Genomic DNA, 17525 nt, shown 5'->3' on the forward strand with positions numbered 1-17525 from the left:
TATGACAATAGCTGTAGGGTAAAGATGGGGGTTAGACCATATGACAATAGCTGTAGGGTAAAGATGGGGGTTAGACCATATGACAATAGCTGTAGGGTAAAGATGGGGGTTAGACCATATGACAATAGCTGTAGGGTAAAGATGGGGGTTAGACCATATGACAATAGCTGTAGGGTAAAGATGGGGGTTAGACCATATGACAATAGCTGTAGGGTAAAGATGGGGGTTAGACCATATGACAATAGCTGTAGGGTAAAGATGGGGGTTAGACCATATGACAATAGCTGTAGGGTAAAGATGGGGTTAGACCATATGACAATAGCTGTAGGGTAAAGATGGGGGTTAGACCATAAAGCAATAGCTGTAGTGTGAAGACGAGGGTCAGACCATATGACAATAGCTGTAGGGTAAAGATGGGGGTTAGACCATATGACAATAGCTGTAGGGTAAAGATGGGGGTTAGACCATATGACAATAGCTGTAGGGTAAAGATGGGGGTTACACCATATGACAATAGCTGTAGGGTAAAGATGGGGGTTAGACCATATGACAATAGCTGTAGGGTAAAGATGGGGGTTAGACCATATGACAATAGCTGTAGGGTAAAGATGGGGGTTAGACCATATGACAATAGCTGTAGGGTAAAGATGGGGGTTAGACCATATGGGGTTGATGACAATAGCTGTAGGGTAAAGATGGGGGTTACACCATATGACAATAGCTGTAGGGTAAAGATGGGGGTTAGACCATATGACAATAGCTGTAGGGTAAAGATGGGGATTAGACCATATGACAATAGCTGTAGGGTAAAGATGGGGGTTAGACCATATGACAATAGCTGTAGGGTAAAGATGGGGTTACACCATATGACAATAGCTGTAGGGTAAAGATGGGGGTTAGACCATATGACAATAGCTGTAGGGTAAAGATGGGGTTACACCATATGACAATAGCTGTAGGGTAAAGATGGGGGTTAGACCATATGACAATAGCTGTAGGGTAAAGATGGGGGTTAGACCATATGACAATAAGGTAAAGATGGGGGTTAGACCATATGACAATAGCTGTAGGGTAAAGATGGGGGTTAGACCATATGACAATAGCTGTAGGGTAAAGATGGGGGTTAGACCATATGACAATAGCTGTAGGGTAAAGATGGGGGTTAGACCATATGACAATAGCTGTAGGGTAAAGATGGGGGTTAGACCATATGACAATAGCTGTAGGGTAAAGATGGGGTTAGACCATATGACAATAGCTGTAGGGTAAAGATGGGGGGTTGACAATAGCCATATGACAATAGCTGTAGGGTAAAGATGGGGGTTAGACCATATGACAATAGCTGTAGGGTAAAGATGGGGGTTAGACCATATGACAATAGCTGTAGGGTAAAGATGGGGTTAGACCATATGACAATAGCTGTAGGGTAAAGATGGGGTTAGACCATATGACAATAGCTGTAGGGTAAAGATGGGGTTAGACCATATGACAATAGCTGTAGGGTAAAGATGGGGTTAGACCATATGACAATAGCTGTAGGGTAAAGATGGGGGTTAGACCATATGACAATAGCTGTAGGGTAAAGATGGGGGTTAGACCATATGACAATAGCTGTAGGGTAAAGATGGGGGTTAGACCATATGACAATAGCTGTAGGGTAAAGATGGGGGTTAGACCATATGACAATAGCTGTAGGGTAAAGATGGGGTTAGACCATATGACAATAGCTGTAGGGTAAAGATGGGGGGTTAGACCATATGACAATAGCTGTAGGGTTAGAAAGATAGGGTAAAGGGGGTTAGACCATATGACAATAGCTGTAGGGTAAAGATGGGGGTTAGACCATATGACAATAGCTGTAGGGTAAAGATGGGGGTTAGACCATATGACAATAGCTGTAGGGTAAAGATGGGGGTTAGACCATATGACAATAGCTGTAGGGTAAAGATGGGGGTTAGACCATATGACAATAGCTGTAGGGTAAAGATGGGGTTAGACCATATGACAATAGCTGTAGGGTAAAGATGGGGTTAGACCATATGACAATAGCTGTAGGGTAAAGATGGGGGTTAGACCATATGACAATAGCTGTAGGGTAAAGATGGGGGTTAGACCATATGACAATAGCTGTAGGGTAAAGATGGGGGTTAGACCATATGACAATAGCTGTAGGGTAAAGATGGGGGTTAGACCATATGACAATAGCTGTAGGGTAAAGATGGGGGTTAGACCATATGACAATAGCTGTAGGGTAAAGATGGGGGTTAGACCATATGACAATAGCTGTAGGGTAAAGATGGGGGTTAGACCATATGACAATAGCTGTAGGGTAAAGATGGGGGTTAGACCATATGACAATAGCTGTAGGGTAAAGATGGGGGTTAGACCATATGACAATAGCTGTAGGGTAAAGATGGGGGTTAGACCATATGACAATAGCTGTAGGGTAAAGATGGGGGTTAGACCATATGACAATAGCTGTAGGGTAAAGATGGGGGTTAGACCATATGACAATAGCTGTAGGGTAAAGATGGGGGTTAGACCATATGACAATAGCTGTAGGGTAAAGACGTGGTGCTGGTGCTGGAGCTTTGGTTAACTCATTTTAAAAACTTTCTGTTCAAGTCTGTAAAGGATGATGAAACGCATTATCCACAATTCATAGTATGCGTTTTGCATTCATGATAAAATAATGTTTAACAAACGTCAACCCTATATATAAAAGTAATGATTTTATTAGTTAAATTGACATAAATAAACATCAAATAAAAAAAAGAATGTACAAGATTTTTAAACTTAAGTTTGCTACGGTCTTATGATGGACAGTATATTCTGCTTCGGCTAGGCAAGTGCACACAGAATTGTCGTAATAAAAAAATACCAATACAGAATTTAACATTGAGCCCCTGTGTTTGGACAATAAAAGCGCATCTACTAATAAACAAAGTACTTCCTACTGTAATACAGACATCAAATACACAAGATTTTACAGCAGACAGGTCATTTAAGCAATGGTCCCAATCTGCATTGTTATAGCTAATAAATAAATACATTTAGTGCATATTCTCATTTACCTCAAAGAGTCAAATGAAAAAAGGAACTATAAGTTAAAAGGTGGACCAAAGTCAATTTGGATCCGTTAGTTTCATAAAGACAGGAATCTCTGCTCTCCTCCCCTACGGTAAGACAGGCCAGCTATCTTCAGTATGCATCTTCACATAAGTTGTTTATGCGTTTTGATAATCATTACTTGTAGAAACCACCAAAAACTGGACAAAATAGTTCAATACTGTGTAATTTGGGGGAAAACAAATCAAAATAAGAAAAAAGACTTTTGACCCAAACCACAACCATGTTCCCCTCAGTTAATGGGATGATTGCAGCAGGTCTCTCCTGGTTAAACTAAGTACATGCAGTTATGGAGTACTTCTATACTCACTTTTCTGTATTTCCTTGGAAAACAAAAATCAATAGTGATTGATACAGTATTTATCATTGTTCTTACACAGCTGTTGTTATTCCTTTAAATAATGTCTATGTAATATTAAATGTTGCCTGGGCCTGAATGGACAGTAATACTGTGTTAACTACTGAATAACCTCCTCACCCTCTAAACTTGAGTTCATCCTCACCCAAGAGAGACAGAGGAGCATCATTGGCTAATGGCTATACTATACTTATGGTACACTCTGCTGTGGTCTAAGGCACTACATCGCAGTGCTGAGGCATCACTACAGCCTGGAGTTCGATTCCAGGCTGTGTCACAGCCGGCCATGACCGGGAGTCCCATAGGGCAACGGACAATTAGCCCAGCATCGTCCGGGTTAGGGGAGGGTTTGGCCGGGGGGCTTTCCTTTGCTCATTTCGCTCTAGCGACTCCTTGTGGCAGGTTGGGCGCCTGCAAGCTGACTTCAGTCGTCAGTTGAACAGTGTTTCCTCCAACACATTGGTGCAGGTGTTAAGCAAAAGCCTGGCTTGACGGGTCATGTTTCAGAGGACGTATGACTCGATCTTTACCTCTTCCGAGCCCGTTGGGGAGTTGCAGCGATGAGAAAAGATCGTAACTACCAATTGGATATCACAAAATTGGGGAGAATATTTTTTCTCCAAAAAAAAAGGTGCTATCTAAAACCTAAAAGGGTTCTTCGGCTGTCTCCATTCGAGAACTCTTTGAAGAACCCCTTTTGATTCAAGGTAGAACCGTGTTGGTTTCAGGTAGAACCCTTTTGAGTTCCATGTAGAACCCTTACCTGGAACCAGAAAGTGGTCTCCTATGGGGACAGACGAAGAACCCTTTTGGAACCCTTTTTTCTAAGAATGTACCAAAGTGTTCACTGGTGGAAACTCTCCTCAGTTATAAACAAAATACCCCAGCTGTGCTTCTGTTCAGGACGATGACAATGTTTTGTAAACTATGAGGGGCCAGACTAACGATGAGGAATGACTTTGTGTCGGCTGATAAACAGAAGATAGGATCCACACTGCTATACTTTAAAAACACATCGTAACAACATTTTTCAAAAGTGCTCCCTGGAATGGGAAATATCAACAATATAAAATGGTTGATAACTATCAACTTTATAAAATGTTGAACTAAAAGGCATCCTGTGCAGTTTTGAACCATAAGGAACAGGTTAAGTCTGTGTGAACGGCATATGGGTTTTGTTGAGGCCTAGTGAGTGAACGGAGGTATCCATATCACCTCACTTAAATGACTGCATATCCTAATTCTCTATCTGGTGAAGAGCAACATAGCCCATTCCTTTCAATAAAAAACTCAAACAAATCAAATACAAATTCAGTAATGTTACATACAACAAGTGCTCTGTCTCTCTCTCAGTGGTTCTTTGGCAGTTACGTCTATAGAACATTCAGTAGCACATCCTCCTCCTCCTCTGTACGCGGTTTCAGTTCCCTATCTTGATCGCCCCAAAGTACGTCCCCTCTGGTTCAGGATCCAGCATCCAGGCATTGGACACATTAACAAACAGTCCATCCCCTTGCTGTAGCATCACCCCCCTGCCCTGCTGGGCACAGTACATGTTATACTGGGAGTTATTCCAGCGCATGGTGCTGCCTGTCTTCATCAGCACCACAGACTTGCTGGGCAGGGACGTGTGTTTCTCGTGGGAGATGTACTGGATGAGCTGGGCGTTGTTCACGTCCACGGCCTGGGGCGTAGCATCGCCAGGCTCTGTGTCAGGTCCCAGGTCGTAGTAGCGGAAACAGGTCTTGGCGTAGACGGAGTACAAGCCTGGCTCATCCACCAGAAGACGGCCGTCATGGTAACGCATCTTCTTCAGGTGGCCCTGCGCCTCATCCCAATGGATCATAGCTGCTCTCAGCTCCCCTTCTGGAACAATACAAATACAACAGCCAATCAATAAATTAATGAATCAATCAGTCAGTTGATCAACTAATCAGTAATACAATCAGTCAATCAATCAATAAGTCAGTCAAAACAATGATTTTATTAGTGTTATTAGTGATGTTATTAGTCAAATCTGTCAAACAGACAGAGGTTGTCAGAATTTATATTTTCACCATTGTACTGTATACTAGTATTGGTTGCAGTAGGCTAGTTCTAGCTGTAAGCTGTGGCTTACTGTTGGCTATTGCTATGGACTTACTCTTCACATAGTCTATAGTTGCTCTGATTGGTAGATGAGCTGATGGAAGCCCCTCCCTCCCCTGGTTCTTGCAGCGTTGTCTGCCTTTCCTCGGGTCCTTCAGGGCGTCGAACATGATGGGTTCCATCTGCACTTCCTGCGGAAATAGAAAGGGTCATCAACGGGACGCTACAATGCATGTCAGAGCAGAGTGGAACTGTGAAAGGGCGGCAGCGGAGTGAGGAGATGAGAACAGCCATCAATAAAATACAATTGTATTGGTCGGGTACAGTAAAATGCTTATTTTCCTAGTCCTTATCAATCAATGCAGTAAATGTCAATAAGAACACAATAATCCAACATTTTGAGAGGATAATTCACCTTAATGAACTGAATGATGAAAATATTGGAATAAAGTTTGGCTAATGCAATTGAATGAATGTATCAAATTCTTGCTCATACTGAAACTCCCAAAGTCATATCCAACAATTAGCCTATACTAATTTAAAAGAAATAGAGTTTGGGAAATCCTGACCTAGATGATCATTATTGCCACTACTATTGCGATATCTTCAATCTAAGCCTACTAGAAAGCGTGTTCCCTCAGGCCTGGAGGGAAGCAAAAGTATTTCCGCTACCCAAGAATAGTAAAGCTCCCTTTGGTTGGCCATTTGAGCCAGTAATCAGACTGTTACCAACCCTTAGTAAACTTTTGGAAAAAATTGTGTTTGACCAATGCTATTTTACTGTAAACTAATTGACAACAGACTTTCAACACACTTATAGGAAAGGACATTCAACAACCATGGCACTTACACAAATGACTGATCATTGGCTGAGAGAAATGTATGATAAAAATATTGTGGGAGCTGTTTTGTTAGACTTCAGTGTGGCTATTGACATTATTGATGATAGTCTGCAGATGGAAAAACTTGTGTTATGGCTTTACACCCCCTGCTATATTGTGGATAGAGTTACCTGTCTAACAGAACACAGAGAGTAATGGAAGCCTCTCTAACATAATACAGGTAGATTCAGGAATTCCCCAGGGCAGCTGTCTAGGCCCCTTACTTTTTTGAATCTTTACTAATGACATGCCACTGGCCTGAGTAAAGCCAGTGTGTCTGTGTTTGCGGATAACTCAACACTATACACGTCAGCTACTACAGCAAGTGAAATCACTGCAACACTACAATAAAGAGCTGCAGTTAGTTTCCGAATGGGTGGCAAGGAATAAGTTAGTACTAAATATTTCAAAAACTAAAAGCATTGTATTTGGGACAAATCATTCACTAAACCCTAAACCTCAACTAAATCTTGTAATAAATAATATAGAACTTTAGCAAGTTGAGGTGATGGTCAAAACATGTTGATACAATAGTAGCTAAGATGGGGAGAAGTCTGTCCATAATAAAGTGCTGCTCTTCCTTTTTAACAAGGTAGGTCCTACAGGCCCTAGTTCTATCGAACCTGGACTACTCTTCGGTCATGTGGTCATGTGCAACAAAGAGGGACTTCGGAAAATTACCATTGTCTCAGAAATGGGCAGCACGGCTGGCCCTTAAATGCGCACACAGAGCTAAAATTAATAATATGCATGTAAATCTCATGGCTCAAAATGGAAGAGATTGACTTCATCACTACTTGTTTTTGTAAGAAGTGTTGACATGCTGAATGCACCGAGGTGTCTGTTTAAACTACTAGCACACAGCTCAGACACCCATGCACACACCACAAGTCATGACACCAAAGGTCTCTTCACAATCCCGGGAGGGGGGGTAGATAAAAATACAACTTATGGAGCAGTGGGAACTGTGAAGAGACACCCACAGGCACAGACACACATACACATGATAAGACACGCACTCTACACACATGTACACATGGATGTTGTATTGTAAATATATGATAGTGGAGCAGTGGCCTGAAGGCTAAATGTATTGGGTAAAGTGTTATGAAATGTAATGTCTTTTTTAAATTTCATTTGAAACCTTTTTCTCACCAATTTCGTGGTATCCAATTGTTTAGTAGCTACTATCTTGTCTCATCGCTACAACTCCCGTACGGGCTCGGGAGAGACTAAGGTTGAAAGTCATGCGTCCTCCGATACACAACCCAACCAAGCCGCACTGCTTCTTAACACTGCGCCATCCAACCCGGAAGCCAGCCGCACCAATGTGTCGGAGGAAACACCGTGCACCTGGCAACCTTGGTTAGCGCGCACTGCGCCCGGCCCGACACAAGAGTGGCGCTAGGCCAATTGTGCGTCGCCCCACGGACCTCCCGGTCGGTTACGACAGAGCCTGGGCGTGAACCACTGTGCCACCCGGGAGGCCCGTCATGTAACGTTTTAAATGATATATAACTGCCTTAATGTTGTTGGACCCCAGGAAGAGTAGCTGGTGTCTTGGCATCAGCTAATAGGGATCCTTAATAATTACAAATACACATTTCAGCACCGATTTGATTGGGACAGTGCCAACTCGCTGCTTTGAGACACTCATCTTGATTAATCAATCAATAACAATTAGGCTGGGAAAAATGTTAACGTTAGCTACATTTTTTAGTTTGCTCATATATTAGCTGACCCCCCCCCCCAAAATTCTAGCATGTTATGTAGCTTAACAAGTGGAATTTGCTCTTCACTCGTGTAGTACCCTGTCCGACCCCCGACCAAAAGCCTGTGACTTGTCTGATAATCAATCAATGTGATTTTTTTTCACTGAATCTCTTTCTGTATTTTAGCAACCCTCAGGAGGTAGGGTGGGCAGACCCTGCCCCAGGCTGGCAGCAACAGTCAAGTTCATTGTTGATGGGTTTGTTATAGTCATAGAAGAAGGGGGAGCTGCACATTGGTTTGTGGGGATATAAATAGTGGGGAGAGACCCATTTTCTCTCTCTTGTGATTATTTCTCTGGGGAGATACCTGCCGCTGGACTGTGATTTGTGGCTTTGTTGTTTTGTGCAGTTCCCCGTTACTCCGTGCAGTGTAACATTCAAATGCCTGTTGGCATTAACCATATTTCCCTCTCTGTCCATTTGTTATTTAAGCTAGTAAAGTCATAAGATTGGGAAACCTGTAAATGCCACAATATTTTTAAATAATTGATCTGGAGGTGCTAGCTCATTTGCCCATCTAGCACTGATCAGAAACACATAGCATGCCATAATGTAGCCTAAATCAAGTGTATTGTTTTCCTCTTGACTCACATAGTAGCCTTATATAATTTATCCACAATCAAGCTATGAGAGTACATCCTGTTTTATCTGCCTTAATGTAACAGCCTACTTCAATATAACACATTATTAAGTATTTACTTTTTGTCATTACACAGCATACAAGTCATTCATGCCTATCAATAAAATAAAGCATTTTATTTTGAAATAAAATAACAAAGTTAGTCTTGAATAATGAAACAATAAACAAATAAGATGTTCTGCCAAAAAGAAACATTTAAACACCCTGTGTTTTGAATGCATGTTTTATTAAGAAAACATTTGGATCAGTTATGGGTTTACTAGGTCCAGCAAGGCACATTAACAGGGAAGTCTAGGGTGTACCCCTTGACATATTACACATTTTGTTGTGTTACAACCTGAATACAAAATGCATTAAATAGCCCAACCATCTACACACAATAACCCGTAATGACAAAGTGAAAATATTTTTGGGCAAATGTATTGAAAACGAAATACAGAAATATCTCATTTACATAAGTATTGACACCCCCTGAGTCTATACATGTTAGAATCTGTCATTTAGGTTAGTAATGTAGAGTAACTACAATGTTGTTGATCCATCCTCAGTTTTCTCCCATCACAGCCATTAATCAATGAAACTCAATCAAATGTATTTATGAAGGCCGTTTTACATCAGCAGATGCTACAAAGTGCTTTACAGAAACCCAGCCTAAAACCCCAAACAGCCTGCAATGCAGATGTAGAAGCACGGTGACTAGGAAAAACTCCCTAGTAAGGCAGGAACCTAGAGTAGGAAGAAACCTTGAGAGGAACCAGGCTCGGGGGGGGGGGAAATCAGACTTCTCCTGGCTGTGCCGGGTGGAGATTATAAGAGTACATGGCCATTAAGGCCAAATAGTTTTAAACACATCTTGAAGAACAATGTAACTATTTTAAAGTCACCATGGTGAAATCCCTGAGCGGTTTCCTTCCTCTCCGGCAACTGAGTTAGGAAGGATGCCTGTATCTTTGTAGTGACTGGGTGTATTGACACACCATCCAAAGTGTAATTAATAACTTCACAATGCTCAAAGAGATATTTAATGTCTGCTTTTTTACACATCTACCAATAGGTGCCCTTCTTTGCGAGTCATTGGAAAACCCTCCTGGTCTTAATTGCATTTGTGGGGTACAGAGATGAGGTAGTCATTAAAAAATCATGTTTAACACTATTATTGCACACAGAGTGAGTACATGCAACTTATTAAGTGACTTTTTAAGCACATTTCTACTCCTGAACGTATTTAGTATTGCAATAACAAACGGGTTGAATACTTATTGACGCAAGACATTTTAGTGTTTCATTTTGAATAAATTTCGTATTTTTTTCTAAAAACATAATTCCATTTTTAAATGATTGGGTATTGTGTGTAGGCCAGTGACACAAAATCTCAGTTGAATACATTTTAAATTCAGGCTGTAACACAAAATGTGGAATAAGTGTGTCAATACTTTCTGAAGGCACTGAATGGGCGTTAACAGATGCATGGGCTTCTCCTGATACTGAGATGCGCTGCCTGTCGTGGTCTCATGGATCATCATTCTCCCCAGTGCACTCCAGCCTATTTCTATCGCTAAATTGAAATATTTAAATCATCAGAAAAATAAGTTTAATCATGGCCACAAATGTCAGCCAATATTGGAGTCCTGGCACCGCTAGTGTCTGCAGCTGAGAGAGAGCTGTAGTAGGCTAAAAAGGTACTCAGACACAGTTTTTTTGTTTTCTTAATACAGCACGGCAAGCCAAAAACCCGCCCAGCCCAGTCCGAACCAATTCACAGAATTTGAGGCCTGACCGGCTGTCAGGTTCGAGCTGAGAATGAGGGCTCTAGTGACCGCAAACCTCTATCTAGAAGTGATTTATCGTTAGCCCAATCATAATACTTTCTAAGCAGTTGCTAGCGCCACATATTTCAACCAATGCTTATTTCATTGTCTATTTTAATTATAGCTTATGCTGTGTGTGTACAGGCGTGCATGTGTGTGTTTCCCACACACTTCTCCCATTAGTTCTGCCTAGTGAACCTCTAAGCCCGGAGCTCTGAGTTGTGAGCAGCACCAGAAATTGTGGTCTGGTTCTGGGACCCTAGGGCTGCTGGGTAATGTCACCTTTCAGATGGATGTTCCTTTCACAGTTCTGGCACAACTTCTAAATCTGATTAGATTCACCCCTGGAGTGGTGCGATGACATGTGTATCCCCAGTCAGGGCTACAATACACAGACTGGAGACAAGACGCAGCACATAGAGAAAAACACCGTCTCTATGCAAGTAAACAGCCTGCCTCACTGAACAGGTTCCGTGTGAAGACCTACTGTCTGTCTGCTAGAGATACTTACTTCCAGAACAGAGACATCCTGTAGATGTTTCAACTTGTTTTATCATTTCAGTTATAATTTCCCACATTATGATAAGCCCTGGTGTGCCTGAAATCTCATTTCCGCTCTACCTTGAGCCAATAAATACAATTAAATACCAGAAACAAAAGCGAAGTGTTGACTTGAACACTGTTGAAGATTGTTCTTAAATGACCTGAAAACCACAAATGGACACACAACACCTCTGAATAGGAATGGCACAGAACATTTCAAATAAAACAAGACTACTGCTCTGGAATGATCATCATGGTGGTTTGCAGCAACATTAGTGCACCTGCATAATACTAATATTAAGTCTTGTATATTTACTCACAAAACAGGAGCAGACAGACTTGTGTGATGTTCAGTCCAAGATCAGTACAGTCTCTCTTCCAAAAACAATTTGCTGTGTAAACATGTTTATAGAAACGTGGTTTAGAATTAGACAGGGTAAACAAGTCTGGCCAAGGCTATGGAGAAATCACGAACTAACTCCCCCTGGCCCAACAATTTGGCATTTAGCTTTGATTTGTGGTGAGACACTTGACCAACTCATGCCTCCTTACCAGGAAGAGAAGATGACTTTCGCTGGAGAGCTACAGAGCAGAGGCTCAGGCTGGGGTAGTAACTGTTTACTACAGGACTGTAGTTATCCACTCCAGTGATGCACTGTATTATTCTATTGTATCACCTTTCACCCAGTTCAGTCCACTGTCCACTGTGCAATAGACTACAGCCATGGGTAATCAGTTCCAACCCATTGAGCTCTGAGTACCCTGTGCTCTCTGAACCTCCTGGTCCAATCCACAGGTGAAATATGTCTGGATCAAAGAGCACTTAACAAAAGGCAAACATGAGACGTGGCAGCTCTTAATAATACCTGCTCTTTAACAAACCCACTCATTTGTCAGCGAAGTAACACTGGTCCCTGGGAAGACTAACACAACGCACGCACCCACACACACACACACACACACACACACACACACACACACACACACACATCCCAGGGCAGACTCTATGATCACACACAGGGAGCCAAATAGACCATTCAGCCTCACACCTCATAAAGCCTAGAGCAGGGTTCACTCTGCAGCCTGGAGGATGGAGCAGAGCTGAGACTACAACATGGGAACCATCCCAGTCTGAGATGTCAGCCGGATGACACAGAGGCCTCCTCAGTCCAAGGCAAAGCAGAGACAGCAGAGCAGAGTGGGTGGTTTGTCTAAGCACTCCTCTGGGGCAACAAGGGCAAATTCAAAATACATTATGGGAAACTAAACACAGCTAAGCAAAGCAGAGCGGATTCCATTCTTTCTGTGTTGTTTTAATTCCTGAAAAGATTCTGCTGTTGCCGGGGGAAACCTGTGCCAGCAAGATGATGGAATGTTCCAAAAATGATTTACAGAAAACCCATGTCAGACCTCAACAATGGTGCATTCCGCCGCGACCACCGTTCTACGCCACTGTTACTGATGAGCGAAGATTACTCTGAACACATACATACGTTATGCCACTGTCATTAATAAGTGAAGGTTATGCAGGACACTTAGCAATCACCGCCGCCAAACCATGACATCATTTAATTGGTGCCCCATGTACAATACAGTAAACTACAGGCAAATCTGACTCTAGGCCCACCCCCCAATCCTCGCTTTATTGGGGAGATGAAACATGTCTGACCCCTGATCAGTGGGTAGGGACTAGAGGATGGCTTGACCTCTCTACAGGCTCCTGACCACACTGGGGTTAGGGTTTGAAGCTGGGTTTGGCTTAGGGTGTACATTTGCTGTGGTAGGCACAAAAACAGAACCATGGGAACAGCAAGACTAAGCGCAAATTTGAGAATGGGTAACCTTTTTTGGTTATAATATAAATGTCTCACCATTTACCTACTGTACACCCCGTGCTGATCATACTGTTCACACATGGGTGCAAGTTATAGGAGAAGGAAATGCTTACCAGGTGTAATCTGTTATAGTAACCCCTTGTTCTCTTGCTGAACATACACACCGTGGTGGTTTCCCAGTAGTTTCCCCCGGCTATTGATATTCTGGTTTGGCCAAATAGGATTGCCATAGGCTAACTCCCACACAGGACAAGGCTGTTTCGTGTCAAAGAATCAGTGAATGAAGCCAAAAAAGAAAACAGCTTCGGAATTTATATCCTGTAGATACTGTAATCTGATAAAATACTGTAATCTGATTTACTTTCGAAATGGCAATTATCTTTTTGATTACATACCAAATAGTGTAACAAAATAACATCTGAAATAAGATTGTAAAATAAATTGTAACCCAACAATCTCTGAGCTTTAATGACAAACACAGCCTATTAATTGTACCTTACCAGGAAGTCCCGGACAACATTACAGTAAAAACCCTCTAATGTGGACCAATGAGAGGGTTGGTTATTATGATCGGACAGGGTTCGACTCACCTCCATTGGCTGCTGCGTTGCAGAGGAGAGATCGACCTGGAAACAGAAACACGGGCGTTAGGAAGACACATATTACCTAACAATCCCCCTAATTTATCAGAGTAAAACAGACACAGTTTGTTGACAGGTAGTCTCAAGCGTGTCACAATTCACTGACTGAAACCTGGAAGACCTACTCTGACTTTTAGTGACTGCTTGGCAGGCAGTGTATCCATAGGTTAGAGGTGCCAGTTCTCTGTTCAGGTCTGCACCAGGACTCTTCAACCATTCCCCATACCCATAGCCATACCAATTCCCATCCCTATACCCCCATCTAGAACCAGATGTCCTGTACATCCTGGTCTCTCAGATCCTGAGGCACGGTTCTGTGCTGCCTCCTACTCCCCCATCAGATACAGTAACTCCTACAGATGTTCAGACAGGGGGAGCAGTGCATCTGGTCCTTGAGCCAAAAATAACTCTAATAGCCATCTCTCATTTTTACATTTTACATTTAAGTAATTTAGCAAAAGCTCTTAAACCAGAACGACTTACAGTACAGTAGTGAGTGCATAAATGTTCATACTTTTTCGTATTGGTCCCCCGTGGGAATCAAACCCACAACCCTGGCGTTGCAAGCACCATGCTCTACCACCTGAACCTGGACATCACGATAATGATATTATCACGATATTAGGTGCCGATAGGATATGTATTACAACTCTAACGCTTCAAACAACCGACAGCTTTATTGCGCAAAATAGTATGCATCATCATCTGGATATGTGTGCAACAGAAGTTCAACATTCATCCTTCTGCTACCATTTCTGTCAAGCAGTCTGCGCACACAGTTTGATGCATACGTTCGATAAGTCCAATGTATGTACCACACCGAACGCACTGCAACTGCCTCTGCAACTCATTGCTGCAAGGCAAACACAGCGTTCCATTGGAAATTAATGTCATTCTGGTGTACCAAAATGCAATGACACTGTCAGTGTGTTCGAAGCGTGAATGTATTGTGATTCAATACTGTGATTTTATTGCGATTCGATGTTCCAAACATATCGCTCACATATTGTCTGCTGCAGAGAGACAAGAGAGCCATGAGAAAACAAGTTTAATTCAGTCATGGAAATAACAGTTGGTGAAAACAAATTGGCTCCCTATTTTAAAAGAAGATGGAGAACAAGCTATGAACAAAAAAAAACCTGGAGTTTTTGTGCAGGTACAGCCAACCAGCACAAAAATAAAAATGCGATACTGTCAAAAGGATACATCGTCAAAAATAATATCCCGATATGTAAATGTATAACGTTTTACTACCATCTCTCTTCCTCTCTTTTTCTGCCCGTCTCCTGTTCTCTTTCTCTATCCTCTCATTCTCTCTCTCTATCTAGCTATATATCATTCTCATCACTCTCCTCCCTTTCTCTCACCCAACACCCCTCTCTCTCTTTCCTACTTGGGCTCTTCTCCAGGAGTTAACAAGCTCCCGACACACACCACTGTGTTTATGCCAAAGATTGGTCAACCAACATTGACATCATTCTACAGCAGGCTCTCTCCACACACACACACACACCATTCTGGGCTTCATTAGGCCTATGTGTGAAGACTGATGGAGCATCATGATGGAACTGAAATGTTTTCTTGTTGTTTGGCTTGTTGAAACATGACCATCATTCAACTCTAGAAACCACCATAAAGCAATGATAACAACCCAGAAATAATGTGAATGCTGTCTTATACAAGACTGATTGTGCAGGGTGATAGTGGTACATGACAGGTTAGCTACCTGACTGGCACGGAGGCACATCAATATCACTGACATGTTATTCTGTCTCTCTCTGTGCTGGGGGCTCACTGGCTTGACTGGAGAAGACCTGGAGCTAAAATAGAACAACTGCTAAATATTCCTATTGTGTTTTGTTACTTTGGCAATACCAATGTGTAATTATGTCATGCCAATAATGTCATGTTTGAATTTGAAAACATCTTCCGTAGAGATTATTGGATGGTTTCTAAAACCACCTACCCCAACTACATCATACACTTTAAGAAACATTTGTTTATTCTCATTTCTGAAAGAAAACTGTTAATAACAGTGTAAACATTCCTGCTTCAGTAAAAACAGATGCATTTTACAAACAAGATTACTTGAATGACATCTTTATTTAGACAACACTATCCCCATCTGGCAACACTCATTATTGAGATTTATCTTTGTGAAAACGGGAGATTGCTTTGATAAGGTCTGTGACATGGAAAATACTGTCTTGCTGATATAATTTAACTCCTTATAATCTGTGCAGACAATCTCATCAGTAGAGAGATGTGCTATTTCAGAGTGCTGACAGCTGGTTTTACTATTGGGGACAAATTCACAGAATTACCACCACTGGCTTTCGAGAGCAGAGATTGTTCAAAAGGAAAGTGCTCGCGCACTTCAGCCGCAAGTTCCTCAAGAAGTTGCGAGCCCAAACTGTATCCGCAAACCTGCAAGCTTGAATGATATTCAACCATGTGCGCTTGAAACAGCAAAAGGCTATAGGTTTGGGTATTCCAACAGTTTAATGTAGCCCACTTTTCACTCAAGTTTAAACTTAATGTGTCAATTACAATTTCAAAACTGTGCAACAATTTTTGCAGATTGTTTACCCTATTGTCAGGCTGATTGTTTACCCTATTGTCAGGCTGATTGTTTACCCTATTGTCAGGCTGATTGTTTACCCTATTGTCAGGCTGATTGTTTACCCTATTGTCAGGCTGATTGTTTACCCTATTGTCAGGCTGATTGTTTAAAGTCGAATTTAATATAGCCACCCGCAAGTTCAAGATATAATGCTGACCCGCACCTCTCTGCACATGTCGCAACTCGCAAGTGTGTCGCATAGTTATGTTATCACCCGTTGTGCGTCTTGGAAGTGTTTCTTACCTCTTGGAGATAACCTGTCAAGTGTAACAAGATCGCCACACTCGATGCAATCTGCAGCAATCCCATAACAGCCAGAGTCACGAATATAAACGGTCTATATTTGGGTTCCGAGCCATGGGACGGGTGGTAGCGGGACTGAGCGCCCTCCATGTCGGCGTGGTTCCTCAGGTAGCCTCGGTAATCATTAGCTGCCATGGTGAGTCCTGTTGCTCTGGATGAATAGACTACTCTTACTGGAAGGAAGGAAGTTCTGAGTTTCTGACAGAGGAGAGCTATAAACAGTGGGTGGGCAGAAGACTAGCGGCTCCCTCTGTAGAGAGACAGCCAATCAGACGAAAGATATCTTTAGTCTAGTGTGTGTGTGCTACCGTTAAAGACAACGTCGTGCATACACACAAACACTACACAGAACCATAACTGTGGTACAGGACAGGTTCATCTAGACCGGGCTCTTTATAACACACAGCAGTTGTGACGCGTCAACCCCCCTCCAGCCAAACGAGATCATCTTCCCCCTCCGACGGTGATGGAATGATTGGCAAGGTTACATTTGCTAGATTAAAAAAGAGATATGGCAGTTATAACCACTTTATGAAAGTTTTATAATGATAAGAGTCCGGGAAAGTCATTTTTATGCTAAAGATTTCCCTTGAAGAGTAAATGTAGCTGATGGACTTATAGCTTATACTTTGAGAACCAATAATCACCCAAATAAAGATATATAGTCAGGGAGACTGGCATGGAAAAATGTGTAGAATTGAAGTAAATTCGCTTTAAAACTGCACATTTTTCTCTCAGCCCATAGCAAAATGTGTAGAATAGCATGAAAATAACTTTAATACTGTAAGCATTTCTCTCAGCCACATGGCAAAGTGTGTAGAATTGCAGGAAATGTTTTTTTTTTTTGTCTCTGCGGCCAACAGGAGGGGGGGGGGTGCCTGATTTTGTAGCCCATCATGTCAAA

The 17525-nt window shown here is 42.1% G+C and overlaps 1 protein-coding gene across 1 annotated transcript; it reads right to left on the minus strand.

The window, feature by feature from the left end:
* Window positions 1-4221: 4221 nt before the first annotated feature.
* On the minus strand, window positions 4222-16958 carry LOC112225511 (tumor necrosis factor ligand superfamily member 11). The gene is made up of 4 exons (XM_024389536.2): window positions 16562-16958; window positions 13645-13680; window positions 5631-5766; window positions 4222-5353 (listed from the first exon to the last, which is right to left on the minus strand). Exons 1-4 carry the CDS (start codon window positions 16754-16756, stop codon window positions 4908-4910), a joined length of 813 nt encoding a protein of 270 aa, XP_024245304.1. The 5' UTR covers window positions 16757-16958; the 3' UTR covers window positions 4222-4907.
* Window positions 16959-17525: the final 567 nt, after the last annotated feature.

Source organism: Oncorhynchus tshawytscha, linkage group LG26 (assembly GCF_018296145.1).
Source record: "Oncorhynchus tshawytscha isolate Ot180627B linkage group LG26, Otsh_v2.0, whole genome shotgun sequence".
NCBI classification, from domain to species: domain Eukaryota; kingdom Metazoa; phylum Chordata; class Actinopteri; order Salmoniformes; family Salmonidae; genus Oncorhynchus; species Oncorhynchus tshawytscha.